Source organism: Ornithodoros turicata, chromosome 6, assembly GCF_037126465.1.
Source record: "Ornithodoros turicata isolate Travis chromosome 6, ASM3712646v1, whole genome shotgun sequence".
Taxonomy (NCBI): domain Eukaryota; kingdom Metazoa; phylum Arthropoda; class Arachnida; order Ixodida; family Argasidae; genus Ornithodoros; species Ornithodoros turicata.
Window position 1 is genome coordinate 57,147,207 of NC_088206.1, and position 21,985 is coordinate 57,169,191.

General features: G+C 45.7%; 1 protein-coding gene across 1 annotated transcript; it reads left to right on the forward strand.

The window, feature by feature from the left end:
- Window positions 1–12,721: 12,721 nt before the first annotated feature.
- Window positions 12,722–21,348, forward strand: LOC135396788 (cyclin-dependent kinase-like 4). Its single transcript, XM_064627957.1, has 9 exons — window positions 12,722–13,012; window positions 13,436–13,557; window positions 13,638–13,710; window positions 16,783–16,873; window positions 16,942–17,139; window positions 18,343–18,425; window positions 18,486–18,545; window positions 18,607–18,729; window positions 20,906–21,348. Exons 1-9 carry the CDS (start codon window positions 12,845–12,847, stop codon window positions 21,041–21,043), a joined length of 1,056 nt encoding a protein of 351 aa, XP_064484027.1. The 5' UTR covers window positions 12,722–12,844; the 3' UTR covers window positions 21,044–21,348.
- Window positions 21,349–21,985: the final 637 nt, after the last annotated feature.

Sequence of the window (21,985 nt, forward strand, 5' to 3'; positions counted from 1 at the left end):
AAATCTTCCCTAAATATGCACCCTTTTGTTACTTTCTTTCAATATAGAAACGAAACGTACATTTACCCTAAAAGTAAATGAGTGAACGATATCTTGATCTTGTCTCATATTTTGTAACAAGGCGGTATTAAATGAGTTATGAAACGACTCCGCCCTTTTTCAGGAATCTCGTAAGGACTTGGGAGATCTGTCTCCTGAATGCGACAGTCAGGCCATGCGATTTCCCTTTCGGAATTGGCAGCGCGATGCGAGGCGTGCCTGTTCCCATGGTAGCCGTCTACTTCTCTCGACGGAAATTCTGTGTGTGGTGTCGCGCCCTTTCTATTGTGGACTCACATCGAACTTTGTAGAAGTTCGCTTCTGCAAATGCTATTACAAAAACTGCGTGCGCCGGAGAAAAACATAAGGCTTTGCTTATTGAAAACCGTCGAGCCCGTTTATAACGATACCGACGGGAACGCGATATCCGATCGCTATATCAGGGTATTGTTACGCACGGACTTTGGCGAAATCGATGGCAGGAACATGTCAGCGAAGCAGAATGGCGCTGAACATTTATCTAGAGATTGACGCAGCTCTGTGTCACATTCCATGAAAGCTTTTACTACGATTGCATAACCGCCGATGCCACAGGGGGGTCCGCACCTCCTGAGACTGATGATCTCGTCTGTTGCTTGTCATACGTTATCGTAGTCATCATCGTCCACACTATGGAATCCGCGTTGTCCATTAGACGCGCACCTGTCTGCCAACTCCCATTTTGGAAGGCACTACACTCCGCAGCACGACGAACGCCCGTTTAGGAAGTAGAAGACTAAACTCACCCGAATCGGTACCTTACACCCAATTACCCTATGTGATACTGTATGAGCGAAGAGTAGCGACACGCCATTCAGTAGCCTTGCTTAACGATACAGGAAAACGCGGAATTCGCTCCAGCAAAGGACCTCGACGTGTTTTTTTATCAACGCAGGGAAACATTCGAGGATAGAAAAAAACTCTTATCCTGCGGCGAGGAGTCTCTAAGCAGTTCGCAGGTGTGTTTGATGGCACGTGCAGCGTACCTTTGCAGACGATACCGTTGCGCTTTTGACGAGAACAATAATCAAGGAACACGCCACCGCTGGCTTACTTCTATTTGTCTTATTGCACTTAAGTGTGATTCTCCAACGCCTTGGGTTATGATAGCCCCCCCTCTGATATGAGGGACTTCCGACGCCCCTGCTTTCCTCAATAGAACGCATCCGGGAGCCGCATACGCCATAGTAACGTACAACTCCTTAGAAACACTTGAGGGCGAAAGAGCGATATGGAGAGGGAGCAACCACCGTTACTTCTCGCGAGCGCCTGCGAAGTCGCGCCAGTCGCGCGCTCTACAACAACGCGCGCATCAAATCCCCGTCAGTCACTCGCGGTGGCTGCGGCTTTTCAAAGTGCCTCCCACCTTCGTTTTAGAAAAAAAGTGTATTGCTTCTTTTTCGCGCGTTTCAGAAACAGCCCGTAAAATTTTGATCGCTATACGCGAGCAAGCGCTTTCATGACGATTGTTACATCGAGTTTTCTCTCGTTCGTTTGTGTTTCTCCTTTGTTCATAACTTCCCAGGCTCAGGGAAATGCTACCAACAACATCGAAGTCATGCATGTAGTAATTAAATAAGTGGGCTGACGAGCACCAGCAATTTGATCGTAATATCGGAGTCATCGTTGTACCGAAAATCGCAATAGACTGGCTCGACTTGTTTGGACAACAGCACTACAAACCGCGCATTGAACAGATGTGGTTACAGACGTCTTCTCAACCCGTATAGAAGCGGGAAAATAATATAATAATGATATGCTGTATCATCATTATACCAAATTACTGTTATTTCTTTCTTGTCCTAGGTCCTCCTCTTAGTCCAATACACATCGATCACCATTTCAGTCCGCATTTCGACATGTCTTGCAAAATATTTTCGTGGTTCTGTTATCCCTACACTCTAAGAAAGAAAAGAGTAGTTTTAGTCATTTTGGGGACTAAATGCATTGCCACAAAAATTAGTCCCTTTCGGGAGTAAATGCATGGGTATAAATGAATGTCACAGGGTGATGACTGCATTTCACGCTGTATTCTAACAGTCCTAGGTACATCCTTCTTTTTCGTGCACCTCTATGTAGGCTCACGCTGTTGGTGGGCACGTAAAACCAATAAATAAATAAATCATTCATGTGCATGAATGAAAACATTTTGAATTAAACCGTCAACTGTGACATGTCGAGTGATATAAAATCTTGCGACGTGCTTAGGGCACAATTTCGCAAGAAAGAACCGCGAACTATTCCTCCCTCTGTGTTGGTGGAAAATTGCCATAAAATTCACATAGAGCCTGGGGAGTAAATTTCGTGGTTAGGGGACTAAAGTGGGGAGTAGTTGGCAATCTAGGGGACTAGAAGCTGCAATTACTCCCCATTCTACTCCTCTTTTTCCTTACAGTGTAGCTAGGAATTTGCTTGTGGTTTACAGATTGGGAGTGCGTAGCAATTTCATAGGGGGCTCTGACACCTATATTAGCTGGCTAGTACCCTGCATATTCACGTAAGATATATTGATATCAGAAAACTTTAGGGCGATGTAGTAAGGTCTTCGGAGGGAGGGCGAACCCCTGTGCACGTGCAATAGCTGCGGTCACCTACTCTGAGCCACAGGGCGCCAGAGAAAATATGACGTTGCTTTCATTCTTAGGACACTCATCACGCACGATGTTCGTGTCCTTATTGTGCTTTATTGCAATATTAACAGCGCAATAATATTGACGACGAGGAAAAGGACAAAAAGGCGAGCCAGCGCGCACCGAACACACCTTCGACCACCGATCAAGAACCAATCCATCTCAGTCGGCAATCCTGTCCGCTTCCTACTTGCATGCTATTTCCACTCTTTCCCTCTGCTATCGGTTCTCTGCCGCTTATATAATATTAATAGCAGCACCTTTTTCCTGAGTCGTTTGATTTCATTAATAGCATTATCTGACAATGACTGGATCGAGCTCATCAATTACACTATCATATTTCATTGGCTACTTATTACGTTATAACACACAATGCATGGATATTATCGTCAGCATACGCAGATAATGTCAAAGCTAAATCATATTCCCAGAGTTTCAACACACAACGTAATATATGTTGCACTACATAGCCAGTTTACCTGCGTTCTCGAGGTTGTCAAAGCCCATGCTGCGATGTCCATATTGCTTTGTGTTACGCATACGTACGGCGGTATAAATATAGAACAACTTCGTCAATAACTCATTCATTTTCTTCCCAATATCTACACTGTATCACTGGTCATCGAATCGCCGTCCAAATTAACATTTCTAAAGAATGTCGGATCGGGTTCCAGGTTTAGTGGCCGTCGTGGGACCCTGACGTGCCAGGTCACCCTTAACGGAGGCGTCGAAGATCCCATATTGAATTCACACTTTGTCGACTCGATTATCAGCACAATAAGGACGCCATAGAGGACGGTCCAGGTGGTGTACTTGGCGAGCAGAAACGCTGCGCACACGGCGAAAGGAATGGCCATGAACTCCCAGAAGTCCCTCGTTCTTTTAGTCCTTGCGTACTTCGAAGTCAGCATGGAGACAACGATGCTCGTGAAAGGAAATAATGTGAATGAGATGATTAAAATAGTGATAGCCGTCGTTATTGCAGGTAACCTGACGTCCACCGTGTCATGGGTCTCTTCAGAGGTCGTCTGTGGTCCTCCATGGTCAGTGGCCTGCGGAGTTGGTACAGGAAGCCTGCTCGCACAGGACGACGGAGCCGCGTGGTTTGCGAGGATCGGAGTTGATATTGTTAGAAGTAAATATACTAGAAAAAGAATTTTGAAAGAAGAGAAGCGATACATGACTAGGGTGGTAATTTTGACTCGCGATGTCATAGTGATGTTGATGGTGATCGAGATTTTGCAGTAAGTAATACTAATAATTATAATATATTATTTAACAAAATTAATATACATTGTCAATGAGGGAAGCATACAAATGGACTCAATTTTTTCTCTCTCTCTCTAAGTCGAGTTCACGAAGATATAGTATTGTCTAAGTGGTTTACTTCACGGTCTCAATAATTCGTGGATTCGGATGGGCGCACGTTCGGGGGAACATTTGGCTGGACCTTATTTTTCCTATACATGTCTACACGATGGAACATTTCATTGTTCAGAGCGCTGGGTGTCCAGTAAGCTACTAAAGAGTGCTACGTTGCGGCCATCGACACATTGACTTTCGTTGATTTGATTGATTTCGTTGCAAGGCGAAGCGTTGCAAAGTATTTCTCGAGTTTCGCGGAAAATAAGTCCTCCCGAAAGTTATTTACGAAATACACCCGTAGAACTCAATTGCACACATATTCTTGCCTGATAATTGGCGTCGCGACAAGCAGTAATGGTGCAATAAATATAGTACAAAAAACTGTTCAAGTCAGTCAGTCTCGCCCAGCGAAACTTGTTTGGGTTATGGCATGCCAGCTATGTAGCGGGATTAAGGCATGTTGAACAAAACACTGTCTCGATGCTGACCGGATGCTCGGAAAGTGTCATCTGACCTACCTCTGCAGTCTTGTCTTGTCTATGTATCATTTATATACGAGAGGAAGCCCTCGTTTTACTTTCTTCTTTTGTGCGGTATATTGTGTGTCCCATAAGGACTATACCTGGTGCGTCTCATTATTTCGGGAGATATACAATACCTTGACTGTGTTCAAACGCTAACTTAATTGAACAACAACAACTTAATTCGAATCCCTGCTTGTATCCCGAAAAATTTGGACCAAATAGGGGGCCGAGCACTTAACCTTGCGGAACGCTAGAGGTAACGGGGAGAGGGGTATAGTGCAACTGTTCTGCACTAACACTGATTGTGATTTATCCCGAAGGTAAAAAATCAAGCCATTTAATGTAATGATCATTTGCCAGAATAATTTTGTGAAGCTTCTTCAGTAACTTCTGGTGAGATACAACGGTTCAATGCTTTCGAAAAGTCGAGGAACAGCACACCGATGTGCCCTCCTGTGTCTAAGATATCTGCGAATATTTGCACATTTTCGGTGAGTTAAGTTGTAGTAGATACTCCCTGCTACACCTTCAAAAAAAAAAAAAAAAAAAGGGAAGAAAAAAGAAATCACGCGCCACAACCCCTAAATGGATGAACCCCCACAGAAAGGAGAAAGAAAGGTGAACAGATAAAGAGAGAAAAAGATCAGCCCTTCCCGGTCATCGAACTGTATGTGCACATGCGTAGCTGCAGTAATTTATTCAGACCCCCCTGCCCCCCCCCCCCCCAACATCCCACCCCAAGTTTTTGGAGACGCCCCACTTTTTTTTTTTTTTACAGCTGTAATAATAACCCCCCAAATTTTTTGCTACCCCTATGTCTGTGATTCTGGATAAACTACTGCGTAGCTGCATCCCTTACGAGTAAAAGGAATTGCGAGAAACTACGCGTATAACAGGAACGAGGAACTCGACGACACATGCCTATAGAACGCGGTCCTAAAATACAGATTCGATATCACTGCTCTCTATGAAGTTGAAAGTGCTGATAACGTTGCATCTTCCTTCTTGGGTTCCCATACACCCAGCACCTCGACTATATCGAGGGTTCTATTCTCGAAGCGGTGTAGAGCAGACTCCAATGTAGCTCTTTGGGATGCATATCTTGCGCAGTGCATGCGGATGCGTTCCATGTTTTCCGCAGATGCACAGACTGGATAGTTTGCTGAACTAGTCCTGCCGACTTTATGGACAAATTGTTGACCATACGGAACGTTAAGGCGAAACCGATGCAAAAGTGTTTGTATAGGTCGCGGTATGCTGGACGGAACACGGAATTTCAGCTCCGGGTCTATCTGGTGAAGCAAGGATGAACGTCTGTACGTCGGCTTCTAACTATTGCCTTCTGCATATGTCTTATGTCAGCAATTTTAACAGGTGTTTCACATCTGACCTGGAATATGCCACCGGGTGTTCCGTTGACGATGTAGGTGCGCTATAACTACTATCTCATCTGCAGCTTCATTACCCTGTATGCCAATATGTCCAGGAATCCACTGAATCAGTATGTCGTGGCCAGCATCTACTGCTTTCTTGTATGCGATGAGAATATCCCGTACTATATCTGTCCCGTATCTGTAGCTGTTGTATAATTGACATCGTGCATCCTGATTTGTGGACAGGCACCACACGATCACATTTCCACGCACGACGCGTTGCCGCAAGTTGGAGAGATGTGCTGAATATAATATAAAGGTACTTGGAGCACCACTCTGCATAACAACGAAGAAATAAATGGAAGGCATGCCATTCGGTCCTGCACTGTTTTGTGTTGAGAGATTTGCTAAGATAACGATAACACACCCTGAGCGGTATCGCAGGTTTCTGGAACAGTAATTATAGGGTGATTGCAGAATAAAGACGACTGTTACTATCAACAGTGAATACAGAACAAAAATGGTCATGAAACTCTTCCCCAATCTCATTGGGATGACTATAATTTCCCTTTCGTTATGCAGTCTTATCTAGGTGACTAGGGGTACCCGCTAGATTACGCCAAAACTTCAAAAATCAATCAATATGGAAAGTAATAAAACTCGATTGCTCGTTAGAAGGACAAATGTTGAAACAACATCTAAAATGCTTTGGCCAGGTAGCGAGATTATTTATTGGAAAATAAGTTGGTGCTGGGCAAGATTGAAGCCAAAGGAGAGACTATAAGATGGGTGGATAGTGTCATGGGGGGGGGGGGGGGGAATTGACCAACGGGAGTGCTGATTGTGTTGTAAATGGTGTCCGGAAAGCTTTACTTTTGTATCATCACAGCATCATTAATGCGTGCACTACGAACAGTAATGGACTTGAGCTAGGAACCTGGTATTACGTGTGCATAGGTTCAGAAGTGGCACAGACGTAGCCTTGAAGTTTTGTCAAGTATACAGGATGTGTGCAGATAAAATGTATCCACGTCTGCGCATGTCTGAGCGTTGTGGGCACACACCCTGTACTTCGAACAATCTGACAGCCCTGCTTGATTCTATGATCAATTCGTATGTGATGCTGGATCAAATGCTTTAGTGATTTTAGAGATGCAAAGAAAATGTGTGGTGTGATTATCTATAGCAGTGGAAAGATCACTGACAGGCCCTCCAGAAATCCGTATACAGTCGGACCTCGTTTTATGAACCCTCGATATACGAATTCCCTCAACTTACGAACGGCTCCACAGGGAACCAAACTTTTCCGTGTATCTTGACCTCGTTTTACAAACCCTCGATATCCGAACTATGAACGGATTATTAGGGAACGGACCCAAAGTATCAGGAAAAAAGATCCAAAGGGAAAAAAGATCCATACGGAAAGAAGATCCACTAGTGGATCTTCTTTCCCTATGGATCTTTTTGCCGCATGGATCTTCTTTCTCGCTTGGATCTTCTTTCCTTATGGATGTTTCTTCCGTATGGATCTTTATTCCCTCTGTCACGTGACCACGTTGGAACTTCTTTGTGTTGTACAGTTGCAGTTCATATTGCGACATGGCTCCTTGCGTACATGTTTTCCTCCTAAGAAGTAATGTACGTAGTACCTATCCACGGCATGGTTTGCATTCACCCCTGCCTCCAGCCAACCCAGCGAATCAGCTACGAGCTCTTCAAGCCCTCATCACATTTTTAACAGCAACAGGGCTCCTGCGTGAGCTCTGAACATTCATCATCATTCACCATCACCCCTCAAGCAATGCAATAGGTTGCCGCCTCAGCACGAAACATCCCACTACATCGCCGTCACTTAAGCATTCCGAGCAGGGTTCTTCGTTTTCCGGTTTTATGATTTTTCAAATTCGGGAGGGAAAAATCGGGTGATATTTACAACCGAGAATTCGGGGAGAAATCGGACGCCATGATCTCTGTTTGATATGTTACCAGGGAAGTTTCGGGTGAGACGAATGGCATATGAAGCAAGCCGCTGCTGTGACACGGGGACGAGAAGCAAGAATATTTATATTTCCGACCGGAACTAGGGCAGTGAATGACCGCGGTAGTCAAACACTTGCCCGAGCTCCACAAAAGCTCGTCTTTGCATGCAGGAGGTGATCATAAATAGAGGACAAATAGGTTGTCACAAATAGCTCTTGGCTGGTATGATTTACTTTTGCGACAGTTTAAGGAGAACGACAAGTTGAAGGACCACAAGAATTTCGGGTAGATACCGGGTTTTATCCGAATTCTTGAAAACGTGTTCGGTACGGAACTATCGTGAAAAATTGGGTTTAACCCGAAAACGAAGTACTCTAAGCACTCGTTGTTATTGTTGTTGTTTACTGTATTTCATGAATTCTTCACAATCAATATTTTTAGAGTAATAAGTAATAATATCCTTAATATGTAAACTGCAAGGAAGATGTTATAAAAAATACCGCCTATACCGCTAATACCGCCAACAAGCCGTCTGCTGGTTCCCTGTCCGAATGACAATCCATCATTTCAGTCGAAGAGATTCCGATCACCCGGTACTTCTCCTGGTACTTCGAGAGCTTCTGGATCGAAAATGCTATCATCAAAGACATATGGGGTCAATTCAAGAATACCGAGCCTCGAACCACGAACATGGTAGAAGACTGACACAACGGCTCACTAAGTCGAATCGACAGGCGGCACCCCAGTTTGGCAGAGCTGTTGCAGTGGCTTCGAACCTCGCAGCATGCCACTTCATGTCGGATGCGTGCTCTGAGGCTTGATCCCATTCCCTTTCCCTATTGACCTTTTTACCGCGTGGATCTTCTTTCCCTATGGATGTTTCTTCCGCATGGATCTTCTTTCTCGTTTGGATCTATTTTCCCTTTGGATCTTTTTTCCATCTGTCACGTGACCCCGTTGGATGTTCTTTCCCGATGGATCTTTTTTCCCGTTGGATCTTTCTTCCACAAGCGAGTAGACAAGCCATTCTGACCTCGATATACGAACGGGCGTTATGAACGTACAGAGGGCAGGCCAATGGACCGGAGGATAATGAAAGTTCCTCAGTACATGCTGCCAAGGTCAAACATACAATGTCCCAAAGTCGCTACGTTCCCCAAACATGGTTCACCATTTCCTGAAAGAATAATTCGGGCGTTTACAGCCGAACGGTTGTGAGTTTGGACCAGGTCTCCGAGATGGAAACATCTTGCCGTTTTAAGAGAAGGTGTTCAGTTCTGACAGCCGGTGACAAGCGTGATATTTGCCGTTGGAAACAGTCTCATCCGCGCGCGATACGGTACTTTGAGGACCGGGTGGATGAGTCAAGTGTCAGACTTCTGTCATCTCTTCTAAAAAGGATAGACGATGCAGAAAGTATGGTGCAAAGCACAATTACGCAGTATTTTCAAAAATAAAACTTATTCAAATCGATTTCCCGCGTTTTTGTGAGGTATTTGCGCGCTGCTCTCCTCGGACCTCGATTTACGAACGATTTTCTGAGAAACGAAGGGTCTTCGTAAAGCGAGGTTTGACTGTATATTCAAATTGTGAGTTAACAAATGTGCACATAACAAAATCACCAATCAGAAGTAGATATGTAACGGAAACAAGCATGTTTGAGCAACAGAAGCAGCAACCGAAAAACCTTCTGGTATATAGTGTTGCTCGCGTGAAGCGCATGATTACCTCATGCCGAAACCTCATTGTCACCAGCACTGTCCTGCTTACACGCATCCAATAGCGGCGCAACCTGGTAGAGGAGGAAAGGAGAGAAACAATGGCGGCAGGCGTTCTCTATTGGCCACAGTTCTGACTAGAGGCCACTCGGTCGATGTGTATATTATTTCCACGGACCTTTCGCAATAAATCGCGTGCTACGAGCACCATCGATTGCCCAACTGAATTCGCTTCTGCCGTTTCCCATTACTGCCAGCGGATGAAAGCAGACGACACTTTCGCAGACGATGCTCCTAACGTCTTAATGTGGTTCTACGGAGACTTTCTGGCCGCCGCCGCCGCCGAATCGCCCTGCTGGTTGAGTGGTTGTGCGCGCTTGATTACTGATCCCGTGTGCAGGCACCACAGTGCGTGCTGTTAAGTGTGGTAGTTATGTCAAGAGGTTTTATGGACACGTTGACGCCGCCCTTGTGGTGGTCATTTCCTGAAGCTCGACAACCGGGAAGTTCGCAAAGGTGAGCCAAGTGTTTGAACCGTGTGAGAAGTGCTGACATATACACTCTTGTGACACTTAGAGAGCTTTGATCTAGATAATGATAACGATTTTGATAACGATTGGATAAAGACATATGAACATAGTAGAGCTATTTCAGGCTGAATATTATATAAGTTTATACACTTTAGTATCCTCATTGCGTATTTTATGATTAGGCTACACGGACTTTAGCCTACAACACATTTAGTTTTCATTTTCTTACATTCTACATAAAAACATATTCTGCGCATTCTTTGCTTATCTTCTAACAAATCTGTTCCACACAGCATTTCCCATCCACACGTTATGTGACAGTACCTTATAGTGGATGTCCTTTTTCTGTTTGTTATATAAAGAAAAGTCCGAGTCGTTGATATAAGAGGTAGAATATGTCTGTCGAGGTGCGCTACAAGAGGAAAGTCACCCTCTTAGTAAACAGGTTTCGTGAGTCATATAGTACTAATATCACATATAATAGTCGTTTAATCCCGCACCCTCCGGGGACTTGTCCATGAGATAAGTATAAAGCACAACACCAATTCCCCCACCTCATCAAAACCTCGCATTCTGTAAGACATTGAAGCAAACGTCTGGAAGCGGCATCTCCAACAATGAAGTCTTCATTAAAAGCGCTAAAAGGACGGTCATCGAAGACGACGATACGACACAGAGCGCTACTTTCTCTTCAGTGGGTTAACCAGTGTGCCCAAAGCACAGTTTTAACTGATCTCCCACAATGTCAATAACACGGCACGGTATCCAAGTACCATGCTGGCGTACCGTACCATGCTGGAGTCAATACAGTTCAGGGAGTAAATCATAGCGGCTGTGATGTGCATTGCAGCATGCCAGTTGCACATAACAGAGATCGATTCGGGTCACCCTAGCGACCGTTGCTACAGGATAAACACGCGGCCGCGCCGGACGCAAGCTTCATGCTGGACAGTATTGGACACACATTAGACATGCTTCGAATCTGAAGCTCACGGTAACCCGCTGCCATACGTCCTAAATTCTCCCCATAAACATCCTTGGATTGGCCTTTCTTCTGGCAATTGGTAAGTGATCAATGGTAGTCTGTGAGATAAAGCGAGGGCTTCAGAGAAAGGATAAGGCCAGTTGAGCATGTGCCATGATATGGCTTCAACAAAAGATGTGATAGCGATGTTAAGTACTTGACCGGTATCGATGTCCAGGTGACAGTCTTCATTGCAGGTTAATAATGTTCGCGTATGTCGTGGTTCTCTAGATACTGCTTGGTTTTATAATTCGTTTTCGTTCGAAGGCACTTTATATAAATACCGCTGTTTAGGTATACCTATATTGGTGACACTTGAAATTGCTAAACCTCACATGCGTGACGTGGACGAAGTTAGAAGCGCGCTCACAGCAGATTGCTCTCTTCTCACACGGCGGGGCCATACCTACCGCGGCAACCATGGGTAATCGGAGTCAGTGACCCCTACAAATGTTAGCTCTTGTACCGAACCACTGCATAGACAGACGATAAAGTTTGCGGCGTCACCAAAGGTTAACGCATTCACGGAGCATTCCAAATGGCCTACTAGAGTCTTTTAGACATCCCGATTACAGAGAGAGAACTGAGGTCTGATTTTTCCGCGTTCTTTTCACGAATTTTCGTCCATTTTCATCCAAATGAGTAAAAAAACCTACATCACAGAGTAGAAGCACATTTGTCGCAATCATCACGGTCCGCCGATCGTAACGAGCTCCCTTCAAGGTCAGAAGAGCTGTAGCGAAACTTCGTTGCACGCGTTGCCTGTAAAGCGTGCTTCCTGAACGCATTAGTATTAGTGAGGAAAAGCCAACTTTAGGTAATTCGTCCGAGACGAACAACGTTATCTCCAACGTATGACTTTCACAATTTCCGTGATAGTAGAGAGTTTTAGTGTATCGTACGCAAAGGCGAAGGCGTACGATGTACTGAAACTCACTATTTGGTCATAATTTCGTCATACAGCCGGCATTTTCGGGCATTCTGCGAAACACGTTCAAATTCGGTAGCGTTACGCCCCAGGGGCCATCCTTCGACACTTCATCATCTTCTACTGTTTCGGGCACCGTACTCGTTTCGATCAGCCTTAGGAAGTAACTTAGCTACAAGTGATTACATACGTAACACTTAACCAGTAACCGCAATCGATAGCGAGTTTTAGTATATCGTCCGCTATCGCCTTTGCGTACGTAAGGGATACCGTTGGTGGTTCCGCGCACGCGCAAGACATAAGCAAAGCTTCGCGCATTGCGCAGTACCATCACGCTGTCCCTTATACGTACGCAAAGGCGACAACGTACGTTATACTAAAAAGCAGCAATACGGAGAGTAACTTTCATGGTTAATACCAGTGTATCACGCATAATCACATTTATCATGCGTCGCGATTTCAAGTACCGTTTGCATTGGAGAAAGTACAGTGTTTTAACCAGTGTTAAGTATCGTTTGCATTGCAGAAGGTTCAGTGTTTCCAACTATGTGTTTTAAAATACCAACACAGAAAAAGTCCAGCAACGGACAAATGTGCAATAAAACGCATGAAGGGCGAAGCCTGATAACAGTGGTGGTTCCCTTTTTCCTGTCCCTGCTCCCGTAGAAAGAAACGCAGCCATTACACACCCATCATGGAAAAGTACGAGAAGATATCCAAGATCGGTGAGGGATCCTACGGGGTGGTGTTCAAGTGCCGAAATAGAGACACGGGACAAATGGTAGCTGTTAAGAAATACGTCGAAACGGAGGACGATCCACTCATCAAAAAGATCGCTCTTCGAGAAATACGCATGCTCAAGGTAAAGACGCTACACTAAATAGTTATTTACATTTCTACATGTTCCACTTTGCACATAAGCTCTTAGAAAAAAGGGTCGAGCAGTTACACCATTTAGGAGCTAATTGTTGTCGCGTATGTTGTGCCTAAAAGGTTGCAAAGTTCTACCTGCTTGCTACCTACGAATGATAGGGTTATCGCTCCTGATTCGGCAAGCGAGGATGGGGGGCGTACCCTTTTGTAGCAATTTGGATATATGATAATTGCTTTTACCACCCTTTTACACCCTTTACTAGACGCTATGTTGACCTAGGTGGTAACTATAGAAGTTACCACCTTTTCACACCCTTTTTTCTTAGAGTGTATTTCGCAAGGCCTATTTTTCTGGTTCGCGCTGCTGGTGCTCTCCAAAAATCTAACCATTGCTTTCAATGAACTCCAACAGCAACTGAAACACCCTAACCTTGTGAACCTGATCGAAGTTTTTAGGCGGAAACGAAAACTGCATTTAGTGTTCGAGTATTGCGACCACACTGTGCTCGACTTCTTGGAAAAGCATCCCAAAGGGTAAGACACGTGTCATCTTTTCTCCTTATCGCATGTACATGTACAGGACCGGGTGTAACTATAGTTCATGTTCGTTTCAGCGTCCCAGACACACTGACGAAACGTATGGTATGGCAGACAATCCAAGGCGTCAACTTTTGCCACATGCATAACGTAAGAATTTTTGTAGCCTGGCGGGGGCTCACTTAACTGGCAATGTCGAGGTTAAAAACTGAAGCTACATTAGGAGCTACCGTATGTTCATGATGAACCCAAATATCTTAAGGAATTATGCTTACAAATACGAGGGGTGTTCAAGTCAAACCGGGACTTTCTGTCTCCTGAGTGTAGAAAAGGCTCGCGCTACTTCTTTTTCGTCGTTTTCACACGCGACAGGCCTCCGCGTTCACTACGTGGCGGTCCAAAGTTCGTGCAAAACAGAAGACACGTGCTGGACAAGATGGCCGACAACGAGATGAGCGCGCACATCGAACAGCGAATTGTCATGAAGTTTCTCGTGAATGAAGGTGTAAAGTCATCTGAAATTCACAGAAGACTTCAGGCTTAGTATGGCCACGATACACTTAGCCGCAGCAAAGCGTTTAAGTGGTGCAAACGGTTCCGAGACGGCCGTACATCAGTGCAAGACGATCCCGGCCGGGGCGGCTCAGAGCCCAGTGTCAGAGTTCCTGAGAACATCCAACTTGTGGAGCGCCTGATCCTCAAGGACCGACGGATAACATGTCTCGAACTGGCTCGAAAGACGGACCTTTCTGGGGGAACGTTGAACACTATCATTCATGAACACCTCCAGTTTCGGAAAGTTACTGCCCGTTGGGTCCCGAGGCAGGTCTCCGTGTTTGACCGGCAGAGAAGACTGGAAATCTCCCAAGAGCTATGGTACCGTTTCGACACTGAAGGACAGCCGTTCGTTGGTCGGATCATCACCTGCGATGAAACGTGGGTGCACCATTTCACTCCTGAGTCTAAACGCGCATCAAAACAGTGGAAGCATCCGGGCTCGCCAGCTCCTAAAAAGTTCCGAAGCACCCCGTCTGCGGGCAAGGTCATGGCCACGGTTTTCTGGGACAAGGCTGGCGTTGTTCATGTTGATTTTCTGCCCAGTGGTACCACCATCAATAGTGCATATTACTGCCAGGTTCTCAGGGATGTGCATAAGGCGCTGAAGAAAAAGCGGCCGGGCCCCATCACCAAAGGAGTCCTCCCCCTACGGGACAATGCACGCCCGCATACCGCACATCTCACGACACGCACCTTACAGGAACTTGTCTGGGAGTTGCTGCCACATCGCCCTTACAGTCCAGACCTCGCCCCCAGCGATTTCCATCTCTTCGGGCCACTCAAGGCGTTCCTTGGGGGCCGCCACTTCAGCTGCGACGACGAGATCAAGAATGCGGTCCGATCATGGCTGCTACGCGCCGGTAAGGATTTCTACGCTGCTGGCATCCAAGACCTCGTGAAACGCTGGGACAAGTGCATTAGTGCAGCTGGAGATCACGTTGAAAAATAAAACTAATTTCTCGCATGTAAGTTCATTTTACTTTTGCGAAAATGGAAAGTCCCGGTTTGACTTGAACACCCCTCGTATGTACGGCAGAGACAGATTACCGACCTAAATCACCGTGCGTGCGGCCCACGTTGCACGTTCCATGTCAGGATTAGAAGGGTGTCAACGGCAAAAGTGTTCGGGTGCAGGCAAGCTGGTACATTCCAAATAGAGTATAAAACCCGAGACAGGGAGCAAAGGATGAGGAAGTGTTGTGTTGTCTGCCTTTGCTCCCTGTCTCGGGTTTTATTCTCGTTAGAAGGACGCCATTAAAGGCTTTAGTTGTTACAGCATGGCAGAAAGTAGCCTTTTGATAGCCGAATGGGTCACCTGTTGGTAATTTTTATAATAATCTCTTTTCATCTTTAGACACATTGGTTGTTTTGTGGATTAGGATTAGAGTAGCAGAGAAAGACAAAATCGGTTACGGATTCGTGCCCACCTACGGGTTTCTAGGAACGTATAGGATAAGCTGCTGGAATTACGGTCGTGCGTTATGTCGCGTACGTCGAGCAACGTGTTGAATAACATGGCATTTTATGGTATAACGCGAGAACGAAAAACTGCATAGGCGTGATCGTTGTATTGAAATGTTCTGGAAATATTTTTGCTTTGAATGGATGTAACAGATTTCACCTGCACTTTTTAGTCTTTCAGCGAAGTGCTCCGCAATTTGGGTGTGAATTTTTGCTTTGTAATTGTTTTTGAACTTCCGTAACGTCCCTAGAAAAATGAACCAGGACAACTAGTAATGTGTAATATCCACTCTATATTAAAATCGAAAAGCTATCGAACAAGAGCAGTATCGTGAACGTCTGCCCTCTACTTGCCGAAAGGCAGTGCAAAGTTTGTACCATCGAAAATGCATAACTCAGCGCCAAGTAACGCCTTCCCATAACGTGCGTGGAGATCTCAACACCCTGTTTACGACGACGACATGTCAGAATCTGTTTTTCTTGCCACCAAGTTACCGGTGTCGAGTCGGCATACTTTGGATCAATAAGCGTCGCGAACTGCGCCAGTTTGAGAATTTTGGAAATTTTGCATAGAGTATACACGTGTGTGTAGCCGATTAACATACTTCAGAAGTCACACTCTTCTTGTACTGATTACGGAAAATGAACTCCTTATTACCACTTCAGATTGGCAGAAAAATTAAGCAGACGAAACTGACAGAAGTTAATTTGACATAGCCGCAAGCTTAGGGATTGTTATATGACTGGTCTTCCAGCGCCAGAAAACGCTACCAAACATTCATTGGGAGCATAAGTTTGATTACTTAGGAAAACGAAAATGCTGGAAACACTGCCTTTGCTTCATAAATTTGAGCCCGCGTATTTCGGCCACAAGCTAGTTTTGGAACAAAGGCGACAGCGATTGCATCATGGTTGACGTCCTCGTCTTAAGTTACAATTTCTTCTTAATTTTCACTTCTGCCTCCCCAGTATACGAATTGCGCAACGATGAATAATAGTGAGGTTTAGTGCAATGTACGTTATCAGCTTTGCGTACGTAAGGGATATCTTGTTGGTTCTGCGCACGGCGCGGAGCTGCCTTGTTTTGCGCGTGCGCAGAACCACCAACGCTATCCGTTACGTATGCAAAGGCGATAGCGTACGGTGCAACATAACGGACGTTACCCCAAATCTCTCCCAAATATTTACAACTTACAATTCCAGTGCATTCACCGCGACATCAAGCCCGAAAACATTCTGCTCACTAAAGAAGGAATTGTGAAGCTGTGCGACTTTGGATTCGCCCGTCCCCTCAGTAAGTCAGTTTATTTTTTATAAAGAACGTGCTCATACGCCGTAATATTTTACGAACTGTACACGCAGGCCCCGGGGAGCAATACACAGACTACGTTGCGACGCGGTGGTACCGTGGGCCCGAGCTTCTGGTAGGGGACACGCAATATGGACCTCCGGTGGACGTCTGGGCAGTGGGCTGCGTAGCAGCGGAACTCATGCGGGGAGAAGCCCTTTGGCCAGGAAGGTCGGACGTCGACCAGCTGTTCCTCATCCGAAAGACGTTAGGTCAGTTGGTTTTCTCCTCGCGAACTCTGGCTTCTGTTTCCATTTTGAAACGTTTCATTGAACGTGTTCGAAGACGCTGTAGTCGCATATACAAACCTGTTCGTACAGAATCAATTCTATAGAAGCCTTTGCAGACATAGCATTTGCGCACTCCTCAATTTGTTCGACGTCATATAGTTGTCGTTTGTGGTAGTGTTACCGTTTTTCTGATGTGTAACGTGCGTGTTTGTGTGTAGCAAAAACTATAAAAGTATCCCGAAGGGATAAAGCGCGTGTTCCACCGTTGCGCGTTACACATTAGTTTTTCCCGGAAGGTAATTGGTGTAGATTTACACGTAAAGTATGTCAGCCTATTTAGGACTGCGGGTAATTTCGACTACCTGGGGTTCTTTTGACGTACGCATGAAATCTCCGACACACGGTGCTGAAAGAGGCGTGCTAAAGAAGATGCAATCTCTAGCCTCGCGCCTTGGTTCGGCCCCTTGAAATAGGCGTGAACTAGCGTGAACCATCCATGCAAAATGGGACAAAAAGATGTACATACAAGGCGAGCACGAGTCTACGAAGAGCAGACAGAGGCATCGTACTCCGAGGTTGCGAAAAGAGTCAGGAGCATACGATGCCATCGAAGTTTCAGTGGCCCTCACCTAACTTGAGAAGCAATGGGCGAAAGAGTCGTCGATGGGACCGACCTCCTCCACAACAGCGACGTTACGAAGTTTACGAGTAAACAACGCGTATGTGAAGGATGCAGTAAAAATTGCTCATAATCGATGAACTGGCTTTGATTTCTGTGGGCACTAACGGCGACAGAGAGTTTCTGAGTATCATTCGCGCCGGTATCTTCACCCCCGTGGTGCGCTATGCAGCGAAGAATACAGTAATAAAAAAATGTTTGCACATTCCCTTTCTTTTTCCTATTTTTTTTTTTTTTTTTGCTCTCCCTCTCTGCTGCACTGTGCAGTTCCTCTATCCTGTCCTCCGTACACAGCTTCCGAGGCATAGGGCCTCTTTGCATCGAATATCAGATAAGTAGTCCTTGTAGATTCTTCGACGTGTGAAGATTCTGCTGGGCGAATGTCTATCAGAGAGGGCTTGAGCTATCGAGCGAGTATAATCTATGTAATTTGTTCCCGGCGAAGGCCACCTCACGCGCAGCCCTGCCCTGCATGTCCGCCAATTTCCGCATTGTTCGCATTGCAGGCGAGCTGATTCCAAGGCACTTGCACATCTTCAAGACCAACGAGTTCTTCGCAGGAGTATCCATTCCCGACCCAGAAGTTTCAGTAAGTCGTTTCAGAAGCGAAAATCCAATGACCAGACTTTATCGTGATAACAACACGCAGGAGCCTCTGGAAAACGCCATTCCTCCAACGGTTGATGCAGCGGGGATCGATTTTCTCCGGGTACGTCAGCTCATAGCCGTTGACATTTTGAGATATGACTTATAGAACCACCTTTTCTTAGCGGTGCCTCGATAAAGACCCAACTCGCCGGTGGACTTGTGAGCAACTACTCCAACATCCTTATCTTAGCGACTGTCAAATTCCTGAACTCGAACTCGCCAGTGCACGGCGCGAAAGGTCCAAGGTAAGTTACAAAGGCGGCAGTTTTACGAAACAAGCCGAGCCATGTACGGGAAGTGAATTGTTTCGGGATTTTTCGGTCTTATCTTGAGTTGTCTCAGGAGGAGGTGAAGGTGGAAAGGGAACGCTTCAGAGTTCCTGCTCTAATTGAGTTTTAGAGTGCATCGTACGCGCTATCGCCTTTGCGTACTTTGGATAGTTCTGATAAGTGATGTTTCACGAGTTCGCAGAACCATCAACTCTATGAAAGCAGGATGAAAGCAGGAAGTCGCTGAAGTCGCAGATTAGCCAGCTATAGGACTCGAACCCACATCTTCTGGATTACCGGTCCAGGGCTCTTACCATTTCAGTGACTTCCTGTTTTCATCTCAATTTCTTAGGCACTTGAGGCTTTGTATATTTGTCCTTACTATGTGTTCCAGCCTCAGAATATCAATTACCATCATGTTCACAAACTCTATTTTTTACGTACGCAAAGGCGATAGTGTACAATGCACCAGTAGCGTAGCCAGAAAAATACTTCGTGAGGGGTTCTATGGGGACTTTACATGGGGAAGGAGGATTTCACCCTCGTTCCCCTCTCCCAAATGCACTACCAAAGGTACGATTTCGGGAGGGATTTCGGGAGGGAGGGAGCTTGGACACCCGAAACCCCCCTGGCTACGCCACTGCAATGCACTAAAATTCACGATTATCGACTGGAATACGGAGCGTCACAAAGTCGTCAAATTCTCGAAAATTACCGAGAATCCCATTGTTTTAGCGAATGTTTTTTTTTATTTAAATGTTTACGGAGCTACAAGGTGTCAATGATCGCACGCGTTGTATCTGGACTTCGTCGCAACACCCGACGTTTCAAATAAAAACGCATATTTGATTGCCACTGTATGTTTGACCTGTACAGTATTTTCTAAGAAAGGGTCCTACGTTTTCGGGTTAAATGCGTGCCTTTACCAGATTCGGGAGGGAAGAATTGGGTGATATTTTATTGGGTGCTATAAACATGTAATTCGGAGTGAAATCAGGCGCGCTATTGAAACAATCGAGTGTTATCGGGTTACTCTTTTTCTTTCTGTCCGGTAAGCGGCCCATAACTGGAAGTGCACATAATGGTCAAACATGCACTCCTCGTGATTTATAGTCACAAGCACATATGATGTAACATTAAATGTGCTTCGTGTAGTTTATCGTTATCAGAGATTTTCTTCAGGCGTGTGCACAGATCGCTACTAAATCGTGTACGCGATACATGATACAACGTAATACGTGATTGGAATTCGGAGAGAAATCAGATTTTGCCCGAATTCGCCCGAAACTGGTTCGGGAGGGAACGATCGGGCGGAATCGGGTTAAACCCGAGAAAGTGAGACCCTCAAGCAGCGGACGTCTGAATGTCGCCCCCCCCCCCCCCCCCCTTAGCTGCCCTTTCACCATTTTGTGGACGGGATCGAGATGGGTGCCTGGTATAGTGTGCCACTACGGACTAAATCTCGTGTCCTCAGAATCCTACCAGAGTCACGTTACTGAAATCTTCCTTGTCTGACTTTACATTCCTGTAAACTATTTCAACTCTACGTGACGTGGAAGTTAAAGAAAATTAATTTTTATTTTTGATAAATGTGACGTCATGTTAAGCTTTGGCAGAGCGCCCGGCCCTCATCTAGCAACGTTGTTGGCCTTCGTGTCGTCCTGGGGTTCACTTTTTGCACTACGTTAGCGGGGCCCCACGTGACATATCATACGACCGCTCCGGCCTTGGAGAAAACACACAGGAGAGAGAAGACATATCTCCCATTTCCCTCTCTTTCGATCAGCGTCATGTGATTTCGTCACCAGGTGACACTTTCCGGACGCCGGCGTCGTTGCTTGGAGACGAGTACCCTCTCCAGGATATGACGTCATTGCAATTTGTGGGCTTATGATTACGTCATCCGCTCCTTCATCCAAAGTTGTGGAGGCTCGCCAGATCTTCAAAAATTGACAGAAATGCACAGCGTTCGTAAACAAGACTGAAATTTCGCATATAAAATATTTGAGGCACCTTCTTTTCAACAAGCATCTGCATGTTCATTGGTGCAGATTTTGCTTACTGTAGGTAACGTGCGTTTCTCCAATTGCAAAGCGCTCGCGCGCTGCTGACGGCAACTGTACAACACAAAAAAATACCATATTTGTTACAGCACAGCAGCAGGTACCGTGACTCGGTGCTGCCACAGTTACCTCCGGGTGGCTTTCCCACCCCCGATGTGAGAGCATCGCAGCTGCATTCCCGGAGGGCACCACCGCAGCGCAAGCTGGATCCCTTGCCCAACATATGACCGAGCGGAATATATCGCACACAACTGCCCACCTGGGCCTGGCTACGTTAGGGACGGCGTCAGTGTGTGTTCGGCGGAGAAGCGCATTTTGAGGACGATGATCGCCTACTCTGATGGAACTATGATCGTGTAAAAAGCATTCGTTATTGAGTGTAGCTTTCTTGACACATGTTTTCCTACGAGGTGAACTTTCTTCTTTTTTCATTCTGTAAAGAATGTTGTCCATCTTAACTCATAAGGTTCACAAAATGTACCACAAGGTATGTAGAGTCACTCAGAGAGAGAAAAGACAATTACTGAATCAATGTGCAGAATTGAGGTAGCTGGTACGTATACGTGAAGCAGCTCCATCACAAGGACATGTAGGTGAAGCAGGGACAAACCTGTGTTTGTCGTGTCGTTTGTCTCTGTCGTCGAGCTGCTTCGCCCATGCAATTGCTGCCAATCTGAACACCCCATATTCACAGGCAGAGAGTGCAACAATGAGACAGCCCCTCTTCTCCAGAACATTCGGAAACTATCCCAATTAGAGAGCAGCAGTTCTCATTGCACCCTGCCAGGGATACTCTGTCTACATGTATAAATGCTACTCAAGCATATGCAAAACGTAAGGTTTTGCCACTTACCATGTTTCTTTCAACATGATGTATTCTAGGAATCAAATACAGGAACCGAACGATGACGACGACCCCATCTTTAGGTTGAGCACCGTCACACGAGGCTATTGGTAACTAAACTCAAAGTAAGGTTGAATGCTTTAGAAATAACAGTAACCACGGTACAGGTGCACACAGTGCACAAATTTTGGTAGTGTTTCAGATATGTTTGGCATACTACGATGTCAATGGCTACAGTTTTGAGCACTGCGGATGAATAAGCGTAGGGCGAAAGGTACACCTGCAAATATTTGTTGCAACAAACTTCCTTGCGGTGGTTATTTTG